At 37.5% G+C, this 22,577-nt stretch overlaps 1 protein-coding gene across 11 annotated transcripts in view; it reads left to right on the top strand.

The window, feature by feature from the left end:
• The window catches only part of Cask (calcium/calmodulin dependent serine protein kinase), a 330,840-nt gene that overhangs the window by 247,133 nt on the left and 61,130 nt on the right, over positions 1 to 22,577 (top strand). For 7 of the 11 annotated variants that reach the window (XM_041645243.1, XM_041645241.1, XM_041645249.1 and 4 more), the window contains exons 11-12: positions 2,664 to 2,681; positions 12,158 to 12,279. In XM_041645243.1, the coding sequence (XP_041501177.1) occupies positions 2,664 to 2,681; positions 12,158 to 12,279 (140 nt within the window). The remainder of the gene's footprint in view (positions 1 to 2,663; positions 2,682 to 12,157; positions 12,280 to 22,577) is intronic. The other 4 variants (XM_041645247.1, XM_041645244.1, XM_041645250.1 and 1 more) reach the window with 1 other exon arrangement.

Genomic DNA, 22,577 nt, shown 5'->3' with positions numbered 1-22,577 from the left:
CAGTATTCCCAAAGTCAGCAATATAAGAGTACTTTTTCCTTGGTGGGTCTAGAAATGTCAGTGTTTATGCTTCTGCTCTCTCTTCATGCACATATGTGCACACACAGACTCAATCTCTTACCAAGCAGTATGTATGTGTCTACACCATATGCAAAATGACAGGACTGAGTTTCCCAATCCAGCAGGTGTGTACTTCCTCCTTTTGACTTTTACCAATCGGGATATGAATCTTCCTCTTTTGAGTGAAGGTGATTTCCAAACACATTCAGAATCTTAGAGAAGTGACAGGGGTGGGGAGTGGGGGGGGGAGAAAGCCCAGAGGCTTCCTCTTGTGCTGCCCCAGGACCTGCCTGAGCCCTTATGGTGCAGTGGCCTGGGGCATAGTTGTCATTATACACAGACTCGGATCAGTTCGTCTCTGCCCCCCCCCCGTTATATTTTGTTCCCATCCCCTGGACAATTTTTAGAGCTTGACCATTTCTCTTCTGGCTTTCAGCATAGATTACAGTTGACCATATGTAGGGAGAGTGCATCCAGGCATGGATTTTATTTCATATTTGTGATGACATACTAGATTCACAATTTGTACTATATTTAGAATAAATTATCTCTTTGAGATGTGTGCTCAATGTCTATACTGTCACTTCCTAGAAAACGTTGTACTCCTTGTAAATCACTTTGTAAACCTAATCTCCAGAATTTGCCTTTAATTAATATTTACCTCTCTACCCACTGAGAACATAATGAGGATGTAGGTGTTCTTTTTCTGAAAAAGTTGAAATTTTTCTTTACAGAAAGAAATTATATTCGTAGACATGCTTATTTATATTAAACATACTTTATCATCTAGATTTTCCCTTCTTTAGTACAATCTTTAAATGATTTGGTTGAAACAGTTTCTTAGTTTTTGTCGTTTTTAAGCAATGACAAAAAAGCTTCTTCCACCATCTTGTAGGCAAATTGCAAGATCTCACATTAATTGTTCACAGTTGAGCATCCTTCTTGGCATCCCTTTCCTGCATTCTCATTTTGTTACGTTCTTTTTCTCTCTTCTCTTTTCTTTAAATCTGGAAATTTCATGATCTTCTAAGCAATGTATATTTCAAATGGCTACGGCAATTCCCTGTAAAGGATTTTTTTCAGTGATGCTATATGGGTACTACAAACAAAAAGTAGAAGAATTAAAATCTAGATGTAAGTCACTACCATAAATGAAGAGGAAATTTTTATGTAGTCAGAAGTCAAAAGCAAAGAAGGTTTTTAAAGAAAAGTGTAAATTTTCCTACACGCTTCACATAGCTAAGAGAAATTATTTATATATTTCTAAAATTATTTTTTAATACTAAGCCTTTTGTGGAAGGCATTCTGCCCTAATCAACTTTACTGACCAAGCAGCCATCTGGCTACCGTGTCCTCTCTGCAGCCAACAGTAATGCAGCCGCTGCCAAAAAAAAAGCCATTTCTCTATTTTATTTAGACTCAAATAGAGCTTTGCAATTTTGTAAAATAAAATATCTGCATTTGTTTTTCATTACTTCCATCTTTTTAGTATTTCCATTAATTTTCAAACCCAAAATCTTCTCTATTTATCCTTATACGTGTTCATTTTAAATTCCCAAACTTAACCTTTCCTGTCTTTCTGTTTGAATTTGTATGGGTTTGTTTTATACTACAAAACGAGAAGCACATTTTGTGATTACCTGCAAATGCATCCAAGACAAAAAAGAGAGAAATAGCTGCAGAACCTATACTTGTAGGGTACTGCTGGGGGGTGGGCAGAAAAAGGGCTGGGAAGACAAAACAGTGTATTTCACCACTGCTCATTCTTTACACTGACTGTCCTCGTCTTCTATCTTTCATAATACCTTTTCTGGTCTTTTTTTTTTTTTGGTTTTTGGTTTTTTGGTTTTTCGAGACAGGGTTTCTCTGTGGTTTTGGAGCCTGTCCTAGAACTAGCTCTTATAGACCAGGCTGGTCTCGAACTCACAGAGATCCACCTGCCTCTGCCTCCCGAGAAAAGGCGTGCACCACCACCGCCCGGCTCACCTTTTCTGTTCTTACAGAGTGATAGATTGGTACTTTTTTTACATAAGCCTAACAAAAGTAATAATTGGCAATCCCAATTTTGTTTCCCAAATTTTCTTAAAATTCTCCCTACAACATTTTTTTGAGGACAGTGACTATTACTGCTTGCCCACAAAATGCAGCATGTTATATCCTTAAGTTAAAGTTTAACATCGTAATATGTATGCATTCGAGAAAATGTGAGTATTTAAAAATTAATAAGCTCCCCAGCTTGTCATCCAAAGAAAAGTTTGACATGTTTAGGTTATGCTATTGTAATGCAACACATTTTTTTCTTAAAGATACTTTTCTATTTTGATTTTTATGACCTTCATTATGTATTTACTAGATTCCTTAAGGTTAATCTTATCGTAAATAGTTACTTTGCTACTTAATTCAAAGTGGAAATAGTCTGTTTTCATATTCTAAAGCAAAGAATTTAGAATTAGATCCCAGTGACTGATGTGTGAAATTTTTTTGGGGGGGTGTCGACTGGGGGACTGTGCTTGTGGCTTATCTAGTGGGCCCAACTATGGCTTGATGACCTGCTTGCTCTAAAATCATGTTTGTCCTTTGTCCATATGCTGCCTTCCTCCTAGGACTTCTAGCAGCAGAAAGTAGGTATCCCTTTGTTTTCCTCTAAGGTTTATCTTTATGCAAAAGTGTTTGGCTTTGCATGGTTCATAACTGGCTTGACTTTTCCACAGCTGTTTGTGTTTAGATGTTTAAATGTGAATTTTACACTGTCTGACCATAAAATGAGAACTCGTATGTATTGATTTCCTGGGGCATTGCTATTCAACTTAATTTCTCACTTATTTCAAAAGTCAAAAGGAGGCAGAGTTAAATTTTCAACCACACTTAATATTATTTCACATGTGAATTTCAAACACAAATATATTCATTCAGGGACAAGATAACATTTTATTTTGAAGTTTCAAGAAAACTTTTAGGGTAAGTGAGTTTCCTTTTGACAGTTTCATACATGAGTGGGGTTTGTTGCTGATACAGAGTCCTTTCTCAGTTTATTAATGAGCCCTGAAACCATGTCCTTTAACAACTTGACCATTAAATATAGTTATCAGAAGGCATAGAGGTACACAGGTGCAACCCCAGCACTCAGGAGGGTGAGGCAGGGAAGTCGCACATGGAAGACCAGTCTAGACTATATAGTGAAGCCCTGTCTCAAAAAAAAAATAAATAATAGAGAATAGTAATGATGGGTTTACCTTAATTGCAAAAAGATGTAATCTGAATATGTGGGGAAATTAATCTGTAAGAAATATGCACACATATGTAAGTAAAACTGAGGCAGTCCAGATAAAGTGGGTAGTTTGCATTAACGTCAGTATTCAAAATGCAAAATAAAACTTTACTTCAAAGTGATGCTTACTAAAGGAAAGTAAATAAGAGACAAAGATAAATTAGAAAATCTGAGTGCTAACAATTAAATTCATTGCCACTTTTGTTCATTTGGTATTTATAGCTAAATTTGCAGCCAATACAAAAATCCCATCATCTACTGGTGGTCTATGGCTGAGTACTGGATTGCTTCATTCTCCGTGCAGTGCCTGTGGATCAGAAGTAGGGGCATGGCTTTCCTAATGCCCCTGCCAAAAGATCTCTTGCAGTAGTGCTCCAGAGCTGCCATCCCCCTTTGAAGGCATGACTCACCCAGTAGTTAATAGAAAATTTCTGTTCCTCACTGGCTGTGACCTTGTCTATAAGACTGTTCACAACCTGGCAGCTTACTGCCCCAACACAAATGACTAAAGAGAAGCCAAGAGTTGTGCCCTTGTTTTTCCAAGACAGGGAACAATTTTTAACCTTGCCACAGAAGTGCCATTCTATATGCTCAGTCCCCATGCCAGGAGAAGGAGTTGATCACAAACAGTATATAGCAGGGGACAGGATCTTAGGGACCCAGAAGCTACCTATATATCCATGCCAGTATATAAATATAAAAATATAAATCAATATTATATTTTAAAATATAAAATAGAAATATAAAATATAAATAAATACAGAAATAGAAAACAATTAAGCAATCAAGCCCTTCTTTCCTCTTTCCTTATTCCTCTCTCACTATCCCTTTTAATCAACCATGCGCCTATCATCACAATTGAAGATGAGCATCCTATCCGTCATTCTTACTAGTCTGTGTAAAATGTTACACAAATGGCCATTTAAGGGATAGCCAAATATTGTTAAAGTACTTTGAAAAAATCATGCTCAAAAAAATGTTACTACTTATGCCTACTGTCACACACCTTTAAGTCCCAGGACTTGAGAAGCAGAGGCAAGGAGATCTCTATGAGTTCAAGGCCAGCACGGTCTATTTAGTGAGTTCCAAGATAGCCAGAGCTGCATAGTGACATCTTGTCTCAAAAAAAAAAACCCAAAGTAAAAATAAAGAAAGAAAGAATATTACTTCTTGGAAACCAGCTATTTTAATAAACATGATGTCACTAGAATTATAGCCTATAGCTATAATTCTAGTGACATCATGTTTATTAAAATAGCTGATGAAATATATATGTATATATGTATATGTATACATATATGTAAATATATATGTATATATGTAAATACTGATGTATGTGCATATGTATATATTTATATGCATATAAATATATATGTATATATGTAAATATATATGTATATGTGTAAATACTGATGAAATATATATGTATATATGTAGAGTTGCTTAAGAAACTTAAGATAATACATTTTTGAGGTACCTATACCATAATCTACATATAAGGAATCTGAGACATTATTATCATGTGCAAATTTTCACAACAGGAACTGCATATAGTACACATGCCAGAATTTAAAGTACAGTTTCCATTGTGGGATTTACTATTAGATAATTATAGCTTGATTAAAATGCTGAATTTGCTTTAGACCCTGAAAATAAAAGCTGTTGACTAGGGGATGGTGGTAAGAAGAGATGGGCTGCAGTTAGAAGGGGCCATATTTTTGAGTGATGGCAGACTATATTTAAATTGGTGAGTTAACTTAATAAAGTACACTTTTGATTAAGAAAAAATTTTGAGACCAGGTCTCACTATGTAGCCCTGGCTGGCCCTGAACTCACAGAGATCTGCCTTCCTCTATCTCCTGAGTGCTGGCATTTAAAGACATGTGCCACCAAACCTGGCAAAAACAAAATATATAAACATTATATTGCTTAGCTGAGGACAGGGTTAACATCTATAATCTCAGCACCCAAGAAGGATGAGACAGGATAATCATAACTTCAAGGCTAGCCTGAGCTACGTAATGAAACCCTATCTTTAAATAAGGTATCATGTTGTCAAGGGAGAGGCCTTGAGTGGGTGATGAGAATGTATGTACAGTGGGACAGTGTTGTGTTAATGAGCCTCTCCTGAAGTGGGCAATAGACGGTATTGCTTACCCTTCAAAAGAAGTGGGTTGCCTTCACATGCTGCATTTGCCAGTGTTGCCATGTTGCTTAGCTGTACAAGAAATGTATGTACACAAGAAATGCACACAGCTCTTTCTTGAAATAACTACAGGTAAACATTGGAGCACCCAAGCCCATTGAATGGTAAACTTGAGATTCATATACTTTGCTGTATTTCAGTTTTATCTAGGGAAGAATTGAAATCTCTGCTGAACTGTTCAAGAGTGAAGTGACTGGTGTTAGCCACTCACCACTTACTTTGCCGTGAATGAGAAATAAAGCGATTTGCCAGTGGATAGCTGGCTATAAAGTGATAGATCCGTACAACAAGCTGTGAACGACTCTGTGGGCTGGGTGGTTCTCAGACTTTCTGCCTGTTTGGAGTTGTTCATAGTTTGCTAAGTGGGGGAAAGGTTTTGAGAGGGACTCAGACTACACTGACACTGAGAACCACGTAGTTTAAACATTATTCTTTTGTCCTTTGGGGTATATTTTCACTTGGTAATTTTTTTGTGAGACTTTACCACCCTTGAAATAAAACTGTTCTGGATCCAGAGCTTTTATTGACCTTAAAAACATAGTCCCCTTTAAATAAATAGGCCTAGAAAACACTTTTAAAGTAGTTGACATATTTATGCTGTTTTTACTATTGTTTCATAATAGCAACAGAAGACTTTTCAGGAAAACTTTCTGAGAAATGAGATTCTTTACAAAAATAGAAATATTTTCAACCTGAACTTTTAAAAACCCACTTGATTACTGAATGAACTGTGTAAAATATTATCCTAAGCCAGGATATAATTGTTTTTAGTAAATTTATCAGTGTAAAAGTTTGAGCAAAATGCTAGAAAAGAATCTTATATGGCAAATGCAAATGAGATTAAGAAGAGAATAGAAATTGGAAAGCACAGCATTACTGACCATGTGATGTGGGTGCATTGCCAAGGTAATATGTGGTATAAGGTTATAGAGAGAACAATGGAACAGGAGTCATAGTTGGGTCCTAGGATTCATTTCTCCGCTCCCCATCTAAGAGTAGCCCTCAGATAGGTTATTGAGCCCTGATAATCTTCCAGTTTTTCAAATGTAAAAGCATTTGCCTGCTTAACAGTGTTGCTGTCAAATCACATCAGATAGCAAGGATAAAACACAAATTACCATACATACATTTGTATGAAAATAATTTCCACTCTGATTTTTATCTGGGCATGCTATCTCGCACCTGTAATCCCATCTCTTGGGAGACTGGCACAGGAATTTGAGGCCAGCCTGAGCTACATAGCAAGATTCTGTTTCCAAAAAATAAAAATGTTTTCTGTGGGTAAATCTTCTATTTTAATACTTAACTCTAAATTCTTCAAAATTTGTTTAGAAAAAATACTTTTAATCAAGAATCATTGATAAAGCATCCTTTTGAACCACACACTCTACAAGGTACAATTCAGAATACAAAAGCAAATAGGATGCCTGTGGTTGTGCCACTAGATAGCTGTCTCCTAGGGAGAACTTGTGGACTACTTACTGGCTGATTGGTTTGGTTTTTTTAAGGCAGTTAAACATTTATTCCAAGGTTTTATAGGAAAGTATCATTTTCAATCTTTAAAAAAGTCATTTGTTCCTAGATGACAATATTGATCTACAAAATGAATACTAGTAACAGCTTAATCATCTGTGTCTAGTGCCTGTATTTTAAATCTGAAGCAATAGCAGTGGGAAAACCTTACTTAAATCTTTATGTCAATGTAGACAAAATATTCATACAAAATAAAACAAACCTTTTACCCAGGTTTGTTTTATTTTGTATGAATATTTTGCGCGCGCGCGCGCGCGCGTGTGTGTGTGTGTGTGTGTGTGTGTGTGTGTGTGTGTGTGTGTGTGTTTCTGGTGCCCTCAAAGATAAGAAGAAGCATTATATCCCCTAGAGTTGGAGTTACAGATGGTTGTGAGCCACTGTGTGGCTGCTGGGACTCAACCTGGGTCCTCTGAAAGTGCAATCACTGCTTTTAGTACTAAGCCATCTCTCCAGCCCCATGTTAATTTATTTTTTTCTTTCATTGAAGAACTACGGGCCTTTTAGATGGGTTTGGTACTTGATTAGAGATACTAATTGTACACATCCATCAGCCCCAAAATATGTTTTGTAGTTCTGCTGGTCAAACCCAGAGAAAGAAATAACAAGATTGCAGGCAATGGCACAGCAGAGGCTGGAGGATCTCTTATAAGTTCTAGGCCAATAAAGAAATAATAAGACTAGAATTGGTTCTTTAGAAAGAAGCTATGGAAATGGTCACAGTTTGGGATGGAGTATAGTTTAGTAGAAGAGCCTTGACTTCAATCTCCAGCTCTGAAAATAATAACAACAGCAGCCACAGGTAAAGGAAAGATTTTAAAATTAAAGCAAAACCATTTATTCAATTTGAGAAACGAAAGAAAAATTAAGTGAAACAATTCTACATAATTACAGAAACTTAGTGACTTTTTTTCAATGACTTAAGTACAACTGGGGAAGTGTTCCCTTTCATGAGGGAGAGTACATTAAATGAATCCCATTTGTGTATAAACTAGTAAGGGACTATAAGTCCCTCCAGAAGTGACAGATAGAAGTATAGTAGACCATTGGAGACAATGGGAATGTAGGCTAACAGATGTCTTCCATGTTTTCAGAAAGACATCCATCCAGTGGCCCCATCAACAGATTTATCCCGTGGTTAAAGCGGGGACTTTCTGCTCATCCTCCTCTTTCTCCCCAACCCTGTCCCAGGATTACTCACTTCAGGGTGTAGTTTGCCTCTTGCATACACCAACCCCGGAGCTCCTTGAGGCTTGAGAGCATAGTTCTGTTTTCCGTGAAGCCCCTACCTAGCACCTGGCACAAAGGAAAAACATTCAGTTCAATAAGGAACTTAGTTATGGGCTGATGCACTAGGGCCAAGTTCTTTTCCAACCTCTATATCTATGCCTGAACCACGACTGTTACAGTTTCCTATGTGCCTCCTAGCCAGGCAGTTAGTATAGTAAGTCAGGCAAAGCATAGACTTTTAAGCTAAGACCTAGTTCTACCACTTCCTACCTGGAACCTTTGAAAAGCAAATCTCTATCTAGAAAGATGGAATGATATCTGCCTTTATGTGTTGGCAAATAATAGAAACTAAAGAATTCATAGCTGCTGTTCTTATTAATTCTCTTTTTAATTTATCTTTATTATTTTAACTGTATGTGTGTGGAGGGGGTGTATGCCATGAGTACAGTTGACCACAGAGGAAAGAGGCATCAAATCCCCCTAGAGCTGGAGTTACAGGCAATTGAGAGCTAGGAATTGAGCCTGGGTTCTCTGCAAGAGCAGCAAGTGATCATAAGTACAAGCCATCTCTCCAGCCCCTATTAATCATTCTAAGGGACATTCCGGTTCACAGCTTGTAGACATTATAAAATATATAACATACAGACCAGCCTTGGGGATTTTATAACCCTTTTAAAAAGGAATAAACAGAAGTCCAGTGAGTGACATGTGGAATGTGCTGACAGGACAAGAAAGACACACGTACTTGGGGAGTTCACAGATCCACTAGTGATATACACTGGTCAGGTACAAGCGGGAGTGCTTTCCACTCACCAGCCTGGCCACCTTAGTATTCACTTAATACATGATGATTTTGTTTTAATCTTATTAGGAAGCTGCTATATAGTTATATATATGAGCACAAAAAATACTAAAATGACTGAATGAAAATAACTAGGTTTTATGTTATCTGACTTTAAGTATACAAAAACCTATTTCCTTAATATTTTTATTGCTTTAATTTCACAAGTTTAAGACTTTAGAACTGATTTTAACAATTTGATAACCCCGGTATCATTTAATTCTGCTAGTGATGATGTGCTTTAAGGAATTCAAGATTCATAGGGACATTGGGGACTAATTTTTTTCCACATGTTCTCTTAACTTTGCAGATCTTTCAGTAAGGATGAACAAAGTTGGTTTTGTGTTACTTTACAGTGTGTTGTTGTTGTTGTTTTGTTGTTCTTTGAGGGTTTTGCTTGTTACTACATTGACCAAAATAAAAATCCTAAAAGCGGGTAAAAGGCAATAGATTGCATCCGTCCATACACCTTCAGGAATACCAGGGGCAGAGGACTGGTTGTACCTTTTTATCCCATTCAAAACCTACTTAATATCTCTGGTGAAAATCTCAATAGCCTGATAGGCATAAATTATCCAAAATTTAAAAGTACCACTTGTTACTTCTCAACAAATAAATGGTCAAACTAGCATATTCATGCCATGGACTACAACTCAGCAGTAAAGAGGAGCAAACTGGATAACTGCAGAGAAGTATGCCAGGTTTAAAAAAAGAGCCAATCTCCTGCCAGGTGGTGGTGGCACATACCTTTAATCCCAGCATTTGGGAGGTAAAAGCAGGTGGATCTCTATGAGTTTGAGGTCAGCCTGGTCTACAAGAACTAGTTCCAGGATAGGCTCCAAAATGACAGAGAAACCCTGTCTCAAAAAAACTTAAAAAAAAAAAAAACAGCCAATCTCCAATGGTTATATGCTATGTGATTCCATTTATATAATATCACAAAAAGACAAAATTATAGAAGTGAAGAACACATTGGTAGTTGTCAGGGCTTAGGAAAGAGCAGAACAGGAGGAAAATGAGTGGCTTGGAGGCATCATGAAGATGCCTTGTGGGGACAGATATTTGTAGCTTATTTTACCTGTATCATCATCCTGACTGAGATGTCTACTAAGGTTTTGTCATATAGCAATATTGGAGGAAACTGGATGAACTTAGATCTTTGTGTCATTTTTTACAAGTGCATTGCATCTATAACTATCCCAAAATAAAGACAATTTTTAAATAGCCACAGTAATTTCCACGTGGATAGATTTGTGACTTAAACACCAAAACTTTAATATAGCTAAATAGTACTATGAAAATCAGTAGCTTAGGTAGCAACTTGTTTTTGCTATTGTAGAAACCTTGGAACATATGAACAAGAACAGGATGAACTTAGTAGGGAAATAATAGTTACGCTTACACTTCTGGTAGATTTAGTCCTATTTTTTCCACTGTGTGTGTGTGTCTGTCTGTCTGGGTTTTTTATTTTTACCATAATTAGGAAATATGTTACATGGGTTATTGATCTACTTTTCTAAATTTTGTATCATGAGAATTTTATTATATCTTCATTTTTTTCAAAAAATTTTTATTCATCTATATATTTCATTATGTGAACATCCCGTAATTTACCTAATCATTATCTATTAGATTTATCTTCCATTTATATGATAAATATCCTTGTACAAAATCTTATTTTTCTCTTTAAGGTCAATTTTTGCAAATGAAATTAGCAGATTGAAATACATTAGCATTTAAGGTTTTTTGACATATGTTGCCAGATTACCTTCTGGGGAATAACACTGATTTACATTCTTACCAATAAACGTATTGTAATGGAATCTAAGACAAGAAGAACTAGAAACAGTTCTTAAGAATATTTCACTTTTGTCTGAAACAGGATTTTTATAAACTCAGCACTGACATTTTGGATCAGGCAACTCTTTGTTGTGAAGTGCTGTCCTAGACCTTGGAGAATATTCAATACAATACCTACCTTCTACTCCTACAGACCAATAGCTACCCTCACTTCTGCTATTGTGACAATCCAAAATAGCCCCAGACACTAAGAAATGTCCCCTTGGAGAACAAAATCCAAATCTCCCACCCAGCTGAGAACCACTAATCTGAAGACATAACTATGAATGGAGTACTTATTCTTAGACTTTCTTGGTATATACAAATGTGCTGAAGCCTCTAGGGATTCTTCTTATCAGATGTTTATTTGCATGTTGTCTGTAGAGTAAGACACATTCTTTAAGGCTGTGTATATGACTTTAATAATGTTCATGTGTATCTTTCACTAATGATACCTGCCTAGTGTGCTAAACATGAGGAAATGTAGGGAAACTGATAATGCTTCCATTCTCTGCCCTAAAAAAATGATTTTCTAAAACTTTCATGTGGTATTTGGATGTGTCCATTATGCATGCACCTGTTTGTCTACCAACCTTTGTCTTTGGGTCTGTATAATGTCCTGAGACAATGAGAGTAACTTTGGTTCTCTTGACTTCAGATGTAAAGTTTAAAGAGGAATAAGCTGCCTGGGGTCTTTGCTAACTAAAACTATAAAAGAATTTGCAAGCTTATTTTAAGCAGCAAGATCTCTCAATTGAGGGTTTGTGCCTCTTATCCATAGTTGACTGTTGTTTCTTGATAGAATGCCCATGTGTAAAAGGCCCACCTATGTTGTTTCTATAATATTGCAATGCCTTGTGGTTCTCTACCCTTACTCTTTAGCTGATGTATAACTTGTTGCACCCAGATCTTCTGTCACAGTAGCCCAGTTATGTTTATAGAGTGCTTTAATTTAATATCCATGCTTAAGTTCACTTTTAAAAACAAAAGACACATTTTGTTGAGAACATAAATACTCAAAATATTGTGCCCTTTAATGATATGAAGCACATGTAAGCCTCTCCTTCATAAAAACGCGAGCCTTCTGAATCCTGAGCTCATTATTATTAAATGCAAGCTTAAGGTTACAAGGTAGTGTAACAGTGATGATGTGCTAGCAGTTCTTTCCCATTGCACCCTCCAGGAGCTGTGTCGCAGGTGCTGGACAGCCTGGAAGAGATTCACGCACTTACGGACTGCAGTGAAAAGGACCTAGATTTTCTACACAGTGTTTTCCAGGATCAGCATCTTCACACATTGCTAGATGTAAGTCTCGTCTTTTTAGTTTTTTTGTTTGGAAAACATTTACTATTTAGCAGACCTTTTTACTTTATAGAGATTCACAGATTTCTATCTTTGCACTTCATTTTCAGTTTCTTTGAATCTATGAAAAATGGGACAAACTATATAGTACAACTTCCAAACCAAAATAAAGCAAATGTGTAGTACAAATGCAGTATATTTTATCTAACCACAATGTGGAAATTGTATATACTTATATTTATAAATAATGTGTGCATGCAAGTGATGAGTTTTTAAAGAGTGTAGTATAACCCTAATTTACCAACGTATATTTTATTTCTATTATAATAAACTATTAATCTTAACGGTGACTTCTTTCTATTGCTTTAAAACATTATTCCTCAAGCATGCATACAGAAGTGATAAAAACAAATGAGATACTGGGCAGTGGATTAGCTCTCTTCGCACACATAAACATTTAATATCACTGGTACACTGGGATTCATACAAATGTCTTCAAACATAAGAGCTTGTTCCATCATTAAATTTGGCAGGCTTCTTCACCAGCAGATTAGGGCACAAATAAACAAAAAAACAAAAACAGAAGCTAGACTAGGTGTGGTGGCACACGCCTTTAATCCCAGCACTTGGAAGGCTAGGGCAGGCAGATCTCTATGATTTTGAGGCCAGCCCAGTCTACAGAGATTTTCAGGCCAGCCAAGACTGCACAGTGAGACCCTATTCCCCCTCCCAAAAAGAATATAAACAGAAACTGACCATCCATGCCCACCTTCAGTGTAGTATCAGAAAGAATATAAATAGAAACTGACCACCCATGCCCACCTTCAGTGTAGTATCAGAAAGAATATAAACAGAAACTGACCACCTATGCCCACCTTCAGTGTAGTATCAGAAAGAATATAAACAGAAACTGACCACCCATGCCCACCTTCAGTGTAGTATCAGAAAGCTTGCGCGATTTCTCCAGTGAAAATCTTGGATGGTTCTGATGGTAAGAGTACATGTCAGTCATTTTTGTAGGAAGCTTTTTGCCATAATAAGAGAACAAAACTTGCTTTGGAAGACCTAGAAATATTTGGTACTACTTGATTCACACACCAGAGGATACAGATTACATTAAAGCAAAACTTTACAGGATATTCTATAGATCATTCTTCTGCTATGGCAGTAAGGGAGAAAAGACTTTAATTGGTTATGTCATGACTAAATAAGTGTGGGATTCAAAATGGGCATTATTATATTAACAGTGCTAAGATGTCCTGAAAAAAGAAACCTTTTGAGATTTATTTAATAACATTTCTCAAACTAATTCGGGCACAAATCTTTTACTTTGAAATCCTGTAGAACCCTATTTTGATGAGTACTGCTATGGGGAAAGCTGAGCTAAGAATGTTGCATGATATTGCAGCTTCACACTGAATAATTATAGTTATTGAAACGGTTTTTCTCCATAAATTTGGTCAAAAATTGATTATCAGATTTCCTTAGTTTAGCTTTGGGGGGGTGACGTTTATGAGGCTATGTGGATACATGTGTAGAGGCCAGAGGTTGACATGGAGTGTCTTCTTTACTCACTCTCTACCTTATTTTTTGAGACAAGTTGTCTCACTAAACCTGCAGCTTTTTTATTCATATAGGTGGACTGGGCAGTGAACTATAGGGGTCCTCCAGCATTGAAGTTGCAGACACAATGCTGAGCCCAGCTTTTTATATAAATTCTGGGGACCTGAATTCAAGCCCTAATGCTTACACAGTGCACATTTTACTCACTGAACCATCGACCCCTCCCTTGGTTTGGCTTTTTATATGATTAACTGCTATAACAAACAGTCTGAAATTCTGTATGAAGAGGCTGGAGAAAGAGCACTTGCTGTTCTTCCAGAGAAGTCAAGTTCAGTTCTTACCACCCACAACAGACATCTCACAACTGCCTATAACTCTAGCTCCAAGAGATCCAACACCCTCTTCTGGCTTCTATAGGCAACTGTGTTTACAGACACATACTCACACATAGACACATGTAGGTAAACATAATTTAAAATGAGTGTGGAGCTGGTAGATCGCTCAGCGGGTGAAGGTGCCTGCTGTCGAGCTTAATGACTCAAGTTCAATCCCTGGAACCTCATAGTGGAAGGAGATGATCAACTCTTGCAAGGTGTCCTTTGACCTCTGACTTCAGAATGTAAGGGACCTAAAAAATACAGTTTAGACACGGGCATAGATTGGAGGTGTAACTCGGTGGTAGAACACTTGCTCAGCATGTTCAAGATCTTTGGTTTGATCCTCAGCATTCAGGAGACGGAGGCACAAGGATCACAAGTTAGAAGCCAACCTGGTCTACACAGTGAGACTACCTAAAAAGGAAAAGGGCCAATGAGGTGACTCAGCAAGCAAAGGCACTTGCTACCAAGTCTAATGTCCAAAGCCCACACAGTGGAAGAAGAAAACTGACTCCTCAAAGTTACCTTTGACCTCCACACACGTGCCATAGCATGGAGCCCCCCAAACACATACACATCATACATATACACACATACTCACTCACTCTAATAATAGTAAACAAATTAAAATTCTAAAGCAAGAGATAGTAGGGATGAACAGCTCTTGGGGAGAAACTTTTAAAACTTTGTCCATCCGTATTTCCTCCTTCCACTACTCCACACCCCATGCTTTGAATAAATTGTTTTGTTTTACAGGGTCCTTAATAGTGACAACCACTGGCATAGTTTTGAGGACTATGAATTCTTTCAGGTTGCTGAATCCCAGGGAACCATTTTATGTTATTCTTGTTGACGCAGTAACATTCTAAATATCTGAGTTGGAGACCAGAAGTTTTAAGCTGACAAAACAAACAAGAGTAAGCGCCTAGGGATGACTGAAGAACATCTGAGGCTTTGTTTGCCCTAGTCAAAGCTTCAAATTTGAACAAGAAGTTTAACATTCAGGAAGACATCATTAGAATTTGGAGGGAACAAAATTACCATAGTGTTGACGTGCCTGTCATTTGCAGCAACATGAGTGACCCTGGGAAGCATTTGGATTAGTATAATCAGCCAGACACAGCAGGACAGCTGCAGCGTGGTGTCACTCATATGTGGGATCTAACACTGGCCTCATAGAAACTGAGTAGAAAGAATAGTCATTATGAGTAGCTGGAGAAGTTGGTAGCGGAAGGATGGGGAGAGGTTGGCCAATAGTCCAGAGTTGCTGGGAAGAATGTGATCTGATAGTCTCCTGCACAGTAGGGTGACTTTGGTTAACAATATCTATCATATTGAATATTTCAAAGTAGCTATAAGGGAGGATGTTAAGTATTCTTACCACAAATAAATGATAAATGTATGAGGTAACAGGTATACTAAATACCTTGATTTGATTGCCGCCCAATGTCCTCTTCTTTTTTTTATTGATTTTTATTGAGCTCTACATTTTTCTCTGTTCCTCTCCCTGCCTCTCCCCTCTCTCTTAACACATCGTATCATTGTCTACAAATAATGTATAGTTATTATAAGAGGAGAAAAACCACTGGTTCCTCAGAGGAAGATATGTTCTGACTTGAATTCTAGTTAATCTAGAGTTAGAAATGAGTCCAAAAATCTCCAAATATTTGCTGCCTAACTATTCCCAGCACATGAACACTGTTCCTCATTTTGTAGGCAGAAATAGAGAAAGGCATGAGGGTGACCTGCTTACGTCAGCTTCTTTCAGCCTCTGCTTAAAACTCTAAGGCACCGTGTTAAGATGATCTACATATTAACTATTTAGGTCATTTAGAGAAAGGCATGAGGGTGACCTGCTTATGTCAGCTTCTTTCAGCCTCTGCTTAAAACTCTAAGGCACCGTGTTAAGATGATCTATATATTAACTATTTAGGTCATTTTAGTGAGATATAATTTGACATAGATACTAATTCGCTAAGGCTGCCAAATCAAAGTATCACAAATCAAGTGGTTTAAAGCAGCCACTTCTAACCTTTACTGGCTGTCCCCAACCCCTTGACTTGTAGATAATTCCTTCCAGTCTCTGCTCTGTTCCTCATATGACACTGTCGTCTATGTTTTTTTATCTGTCTTTACATGGCCTCCTTGAAAGGACACCAGCATTGAGTTTAGAGTTGACCCTGATCCAGTAGACCTCATCTTAATTACATTTGAAAAACCTCCATTTCCAAATAAGTTACATTCTGGGTCTCTAGGTAGAGCTGAACTTTGGGAGACACAATTCAACACAGTACAACATGAAAAACTGATTTTACCCTGAATAAATAACCATTTCAATCAGGTATGAGTGCTAACTGCACAAATCCAGCATAAAATAATTCAATGTCATTCTGTCCGTTACTCCCTTTACATTCTAGGAAATAAGGGCTAAAGTATAGTCTTTGTCTTCTTGTGGTCTTTTCGAATCAGTGATGGTTTAAAATTTGTGTGGTACTTTGGATGGTCAGTTGATGTATACGTTTTTGATGGCTTTATTTTTTAGATTAAAAAGCATTTTTAAATGTTATTTTAGAACAATTCTCAGTCTTCTCATTCTTAGAGAAATTTCCTTATTACAGAATAAATGTTTACTTTGTAAGTAAAGTATTATAAAATATTGTTAAATGACACATTTCATCATCTCTGCCACATTTTGACAACTAAGCTTCAAAAGTTCACTCACTGTCATACCTGACTGCTGGCATGTAGCGCCGTCATGGTAGCGACTGTGATGCCCCACCTAACTAATAGGATTTTGTAGGAAATCTCAAGTTTGTTCTCCAAAACTGTAACCAGTAAATGAATTGCCAAAACCACAAAGCCAACTCTAGGAGTGGCTTAATTTGGATGTTGATTTATAAGAAGACTAATAGATTAAGTAGTGTTTTAGTTTTAAATAATATGGTAAAATATTGTATTAGAAATAAACAAGTGCTGGAATCTCTCATATTGCGTATGACTGGCATCTTTATTATATTTCTTTATTGCTTAGAGACAAGAGTTTTTCCATCTAGTCCGGAAAGCTACAACTCTAGATTTACTATTTTGCATCTTTGAGATGACATTAGTTTAGTAGACATGTTTGAAATAGAATATTTTTATAACTCAGAAGTTTCCTAAAGGAGAAAAGAAGTAGAACTTTTTAGCAACTTAGAGTCTGACAAATAAATTACAACAGTTGAATGTGTAATGGCATTGCCAGTCAGGAAATGCCAAAACTGTTTCTCATGAATTCTGGATTTAAATGTCTGAAATGAGAAGCCCTGAGGACCTTGGGAGACTCAGTTACTGGTCGTCCCCACCCCACCCAATCTGAAAGAATCATCAGCTTTGGCAGGTACCCAAGCCCCGTGGTGGTGGTCTTTGTGCTGTTGTGCACTTCCTAGGGCTGAAGATCAAAATGATTTTGCTTTGGAGCGTCACTTACTCTGCCATTTTCAACTGATTAGAAAAAAAATTCCTTGTGTTTCCATCTCTGCAGAGGGAAAGTACTACAAGAAACAAGATACCTGAGAGCTAGCTCAGCGGGGGTCCTTTTAATGTAGATATTTCAGCATACCATTGAGCTTGATATGGTCACTTTTTTGTTTTATTTTTTAGAGACAGAATTTGTGTCTTTGCCGGGCGGTGGTGGCGCACGCCTTTAATCCCAGCACTTGGGAGGCGGAGGCAGGCGGATCTCTGTGAGTTTGAGACCAGCCTGGTCTACAGAGCTAGTTCCAGGACAGGCTCCAAAGCCACAGAGAAACCCTGTCTCAAAAAACCAATAAATAAATAAATAAATAAAAACTGAAATACTGTAAAAAGAAAGTAAATAAGAAGCAGATAAGTGGAGAGGTAGATTTATTTGTAACAACTCATTTGCATACTGATCTATACCATTCTTATCAACATTCCAGCAGTATTTCTTTATAGAAATTCATACAATGTGGCCTAGGGGAATGGTATCTCAAGGGGAGAGTATTTTGCCTACCCTGCACAAGACTTTGACATCCATCCCCAGCATTGGGGAAGGGAGCAATAGAGAACTAGAAATTGACATGATGATCCTAAAATTTATTTTTGGTTTTTTGGGTTTTTTGTTTGTTTGTTTTTTGAGACAGGGTTTCTCTGTAGCTTTGGAGCCTGTCCTGGAACTAGCTCTTGTAGACCCAGCTGGCCTCAAACTCACAGAGATTCGCCTGCCTCTGCCTTCTGAGTGCTGGGATTAAAGGCTTGTGCTACCACCTCCCAGTGATTCTGAAATTTATATGGACATATCAAAAAGATGACAAAGAATAATAACGTAAGAGAAATAATTTCAATTCTTACTATAAAGCTATTAAAAACAAAATAGATATATAGGCTGATGGAACAAAAAGGGATTTAGAAATAAATTCCCACATTTATAGTTAATTTCCATGAAAAATGTCAAGGCAATTATGTGGCACAAATAATAAAACCCCAGAGAGGGGTTAAAGCTGAAGATCAGAGAAACAGAGCAGTAAGCCTCTAAAAGAGACCTTTTACCCCTACCTATACTCAGACTAAAGGGATGATCCTCAGAGTGCCTACACTGCACTGTCTCCACCAAATATCAGACTCCACTCTCCAGTGGGTTCCTATCTCTTCCCCTTTATATGTCTCTCTCTGCCCAGCCATATCGCTTCTGTCTCCATCTCCCTAGTGCTAGGATTAAAGGTGTGTGCCTCCCAAACACTGGGATTAAAGGTGTGAGCCACCACGCCCTGGATCTGTTTCTGGGTTGATCTTGTGTAGCCCAGGGTAGCCTTGAACTCACAGAGATACAGCCGCCTCTGTCTCCTGAATTCTGGGATTAAAGGTGTGTGCCAATACTCCCTGGCCTCTAGTAGCTTAGCTTTGCACTCTGATCTTCAGGCAAACTTTATTTATTAAAATACAAATAAAATATCAGTACATTTCCCCTTTTTGCCTAAAATTTTAAAAGACTATAAACAATATAAGAAAAACTATATACAATAAGTACAATAACTGTATACAATATACACAGGCAATAAGTACATCAACAATGTCTAGTCCATTTGCATTTGACAAATTCAGAGAAAATACTCCATTATCTAGCCTAGCCTATCTTGGTGGGTCCAAAGTCTTGTACCTAATTTACTTTCTATCATAATTTGCATTACCATCCAAAACTTCTTTTGATATCTCTCAACATTATACACTTTATACCTCTTTAGTGAGTTTCTTTTCTGTGTCTGGTAAACAAGGAAAACTATATAACTGTCTAGTCTTCAACTCCCTCAGAAAACTAAGAAGGAAATAATATTAACTGAGTAAGCAGGAAGTACAAGCAAATGACTTCCAAAAAATATTTGTATAATGACAGAAACAGCTGGCTGCCTGGACAGTCAGTCAAGGTTCCTCTGCAATGTTGGGACATCCATCTTTGGTCTACAGACCTATCATATCCAACAGACTTTTCTGTGAAGAAGGGTATTCTTCTGAAGGGCTGTCCCTCCTTGTCTTAACAATATTGCATTCACATTTTTGTGTGTATTCTGTTTGTCCAATTAGGACAGCATACTGTCAGCAGTTGAGACAAGGGCACTTTCCTGCCCAGTGGCTTACTTTTTCCACAAAGAAAATAAACTCTTTGTGGAGTTTCTTCAATGACCATCATCTTCTTTGAAGTAGATTGGTGCTGCCAGGAGCACACGTGTCTCATTGTCATAAAAAAAAAGAGCCTATGTTATTAAAACATCTTAAATGCCATAGTCTGTAAATCTCTGGAGTGTTTGAAGATGACCTCTCTATCTAAAATATATCTTTGTTTGACCTTGAAAACATACCTAATGTGACTACAAGTTCGATTGTAGTCGGTGATTAACTACTAGCCTGCATTTCCTTATTATCCTAAACAGTTGGTAATAATAATTTTCAAGAACTAGAAATTTGAATTACATTGTTAAATGCGTTGTATAGGTACAATACCTTGAACAAGAGTAGAAATGTGTACACAGTATGTTCTAACAAAATTAATCTCAAATTTGTATCAATATACAGACTTTGTATACAAAATACAAAAGTCTAATCCAATGTAAAACACTTAAAACTAGTAGTTGCTTTTTAAAAGTAGATTCAATAATCTACCTTTTTATCTTATCATATCTATATCCTCCTTTTTAAGAGTAGATTCAACCATCTGCCCTTTTATCTATCATATCTACAATTAATTGACAGAGGAATAGTCTTTAAATGGAGATACCACTATTGGACTCCATAAGCAAAAATATAAAAATGGACTCTTACACCATAAACCAAAATTTATCTCAAAATAGAGCCATTGTAAAAGTTTAAAACTATGATGGGGACACCCACTGAAACAGTCTACTGAGCTAATGGGAGCTCACCAACTCCAGTCAGACTGGGAAGGAACAAGCATAGGACCAGATTAGACCCTCTGAATGTGGTTGACAGATGTATGACTGGGGCAGACTGAGGGGCCACTGGCAGTGGCACCAGGATTTATCCCTACTGCTTGTACTGGCTTTTGGGGATCCTGTTCTCTTTGGATGGGTACATTGCTCAGCCTGGATATCGTAGGGAAGGTGAAGGGAATGGGAGGAGGAGAGGGAGTGGAAACTAGTTTTGATATATAAAATTAAAAAAGAAAAAAATTGTTTTGTTTTGTGGTGTTAGAGAGCATGTTGGGATTACATGCATGCCAGGCAAGTACTTTGCCACTAAGGCCCTAGTAGCATAGCCCCTATAACCTTTAAAAGAAAATATAGGGGCAATTCTTTATTGCCTTGGGATGGACAGAGATTTCTCCAAAAACTGAATTGAGACAATAATTATGTAACTGTTGGTTAAGGTTTCCTGCAGTAAGAGAGCCAATAGGATGAATCCACACTACAAAGGGGCTTGCACAGCGTAGGCAGATAGCCAGCAGGGACTGTTTAGGCACTGGAAAGACTGAGTGCCCAGGAGCTGTTGATCCCATGAGCTTGCACACCTCAGCAATTCAAATATGGTACTCAAGGACTGCAGGATTTCTAGATAGCTGCTGCTCTTCTGTCCATGTTGGAAGAAGAAGCTGGATTCCACTGTCAGCAAAAAAAATGGCCATAGCCCCATCAGCAACAAGATAAGATGTATTTACCAGCAAGGAACTAAGGCAAGCAGGCCTAAAGCAGCACTGTTTTCCTCCTAGACTCTTTTTTTCCCCTAGACTGTGGAGTGCTACCCCCCTCTGAGACAGGGTCTTTCCTCTTGTTTGTTTGTATGTTTGTTTTTATTTTTAAACTGTGTCTTTTTACATAGCTAGCCCTGGCTCTCCTGGAACTTGCTCTGTAGACCAAGCTGGCACTGAGCTGACAAGAGATCTGCCTGCCTGTGCCTCAGATTAAAGGTGTGTGCTACCACTGCCTGGCTAGAGTTTTTCTTCACTTGCCTGCCCAGAAGTGTGGTTCTAACTTACCCCAAATTCAATCAAGTTGCCAATCAAGATGAAACACCACAGCTATAGATTAACCAGTAGTCACCACTTAAAATAGGCAAACTATGTGTTTCAGCAAAGGCCTTATAAGTGAGCACTCAGGAGATGGAGGCAGAAGGATCAGACACCTCACTTGTCCAGTATTTGTTTTTCTATGACTAGCCTATTTTATTTAGCATCATGGTCCTTAAAGTTCTTCCATGTCGTAGAGCATGTATCAAAACTTCCTCCCTTTGACAGATGAATAGTAGTCTGTTGTATGTGTATATGTTGCATTTTGTTTGCACACTTATCCACTATCCATGTTATATTGTAAATGTATAATAGGAAAAACCAGCTTCTCAAAATGCTAATTACAGAGATTTGTACTTTGGTTCCTTCTTCATATAATTGCTCTTTCTGGATCCTAAGTTAGTTCCTATAGTCTCTATTATTTTTTAAATGAATGCACTATCTTGTGCTATGAATCCAAGGTTTGTATTTGAATGGATTGTATAAACCAGGGTTTGAAATTGACTTTACAGTACTAAAGTAGATACTACAATACTAAATCCCAGTGTCAGTATCCCCCACCCATTTACTGACTTTCAAGAACTCTTCAGCTAGCCCAAAGGGACTTATCTTTCAGTTATCTTCACTGCCCATAGCAAACTTCAGTCCTGGCTTTACTTTAGACTGTCGTATTACCAGGCAGCTGATCTGCTTCTTAGAACTTCAAGTACGGATATATTCCCCACTAAAACGAGACTTGAGCTAGCATTTCACTGTTCTACTATTTAGCTAACGCTTTCCTGGCATATCTAACTCTAACACAGCCACTATGTACACTTACAGTCTATTTCCAGCTCTAGCTATTCAGT

The sequence above is a fragment of the Microtus oregoni genome, unplaced genomic scaffold, assembly GCF_018167655.1.
Source record: "Microtus oregoni isolate MIOR12 unplaced genomic scaffold, Mior012 000108F_ref0000382, whole genome shotgun sequence".
NCBI lineage: Eukaryota > Metazoa > Chordata > Mammalia > Rodentia > Cricetidae > Microtus > Microtus oregoni.
Note: the sequence above shows the minus strand (reverse complement) of the source record. Positions and strands in the feature narration are given on the sequence as shown.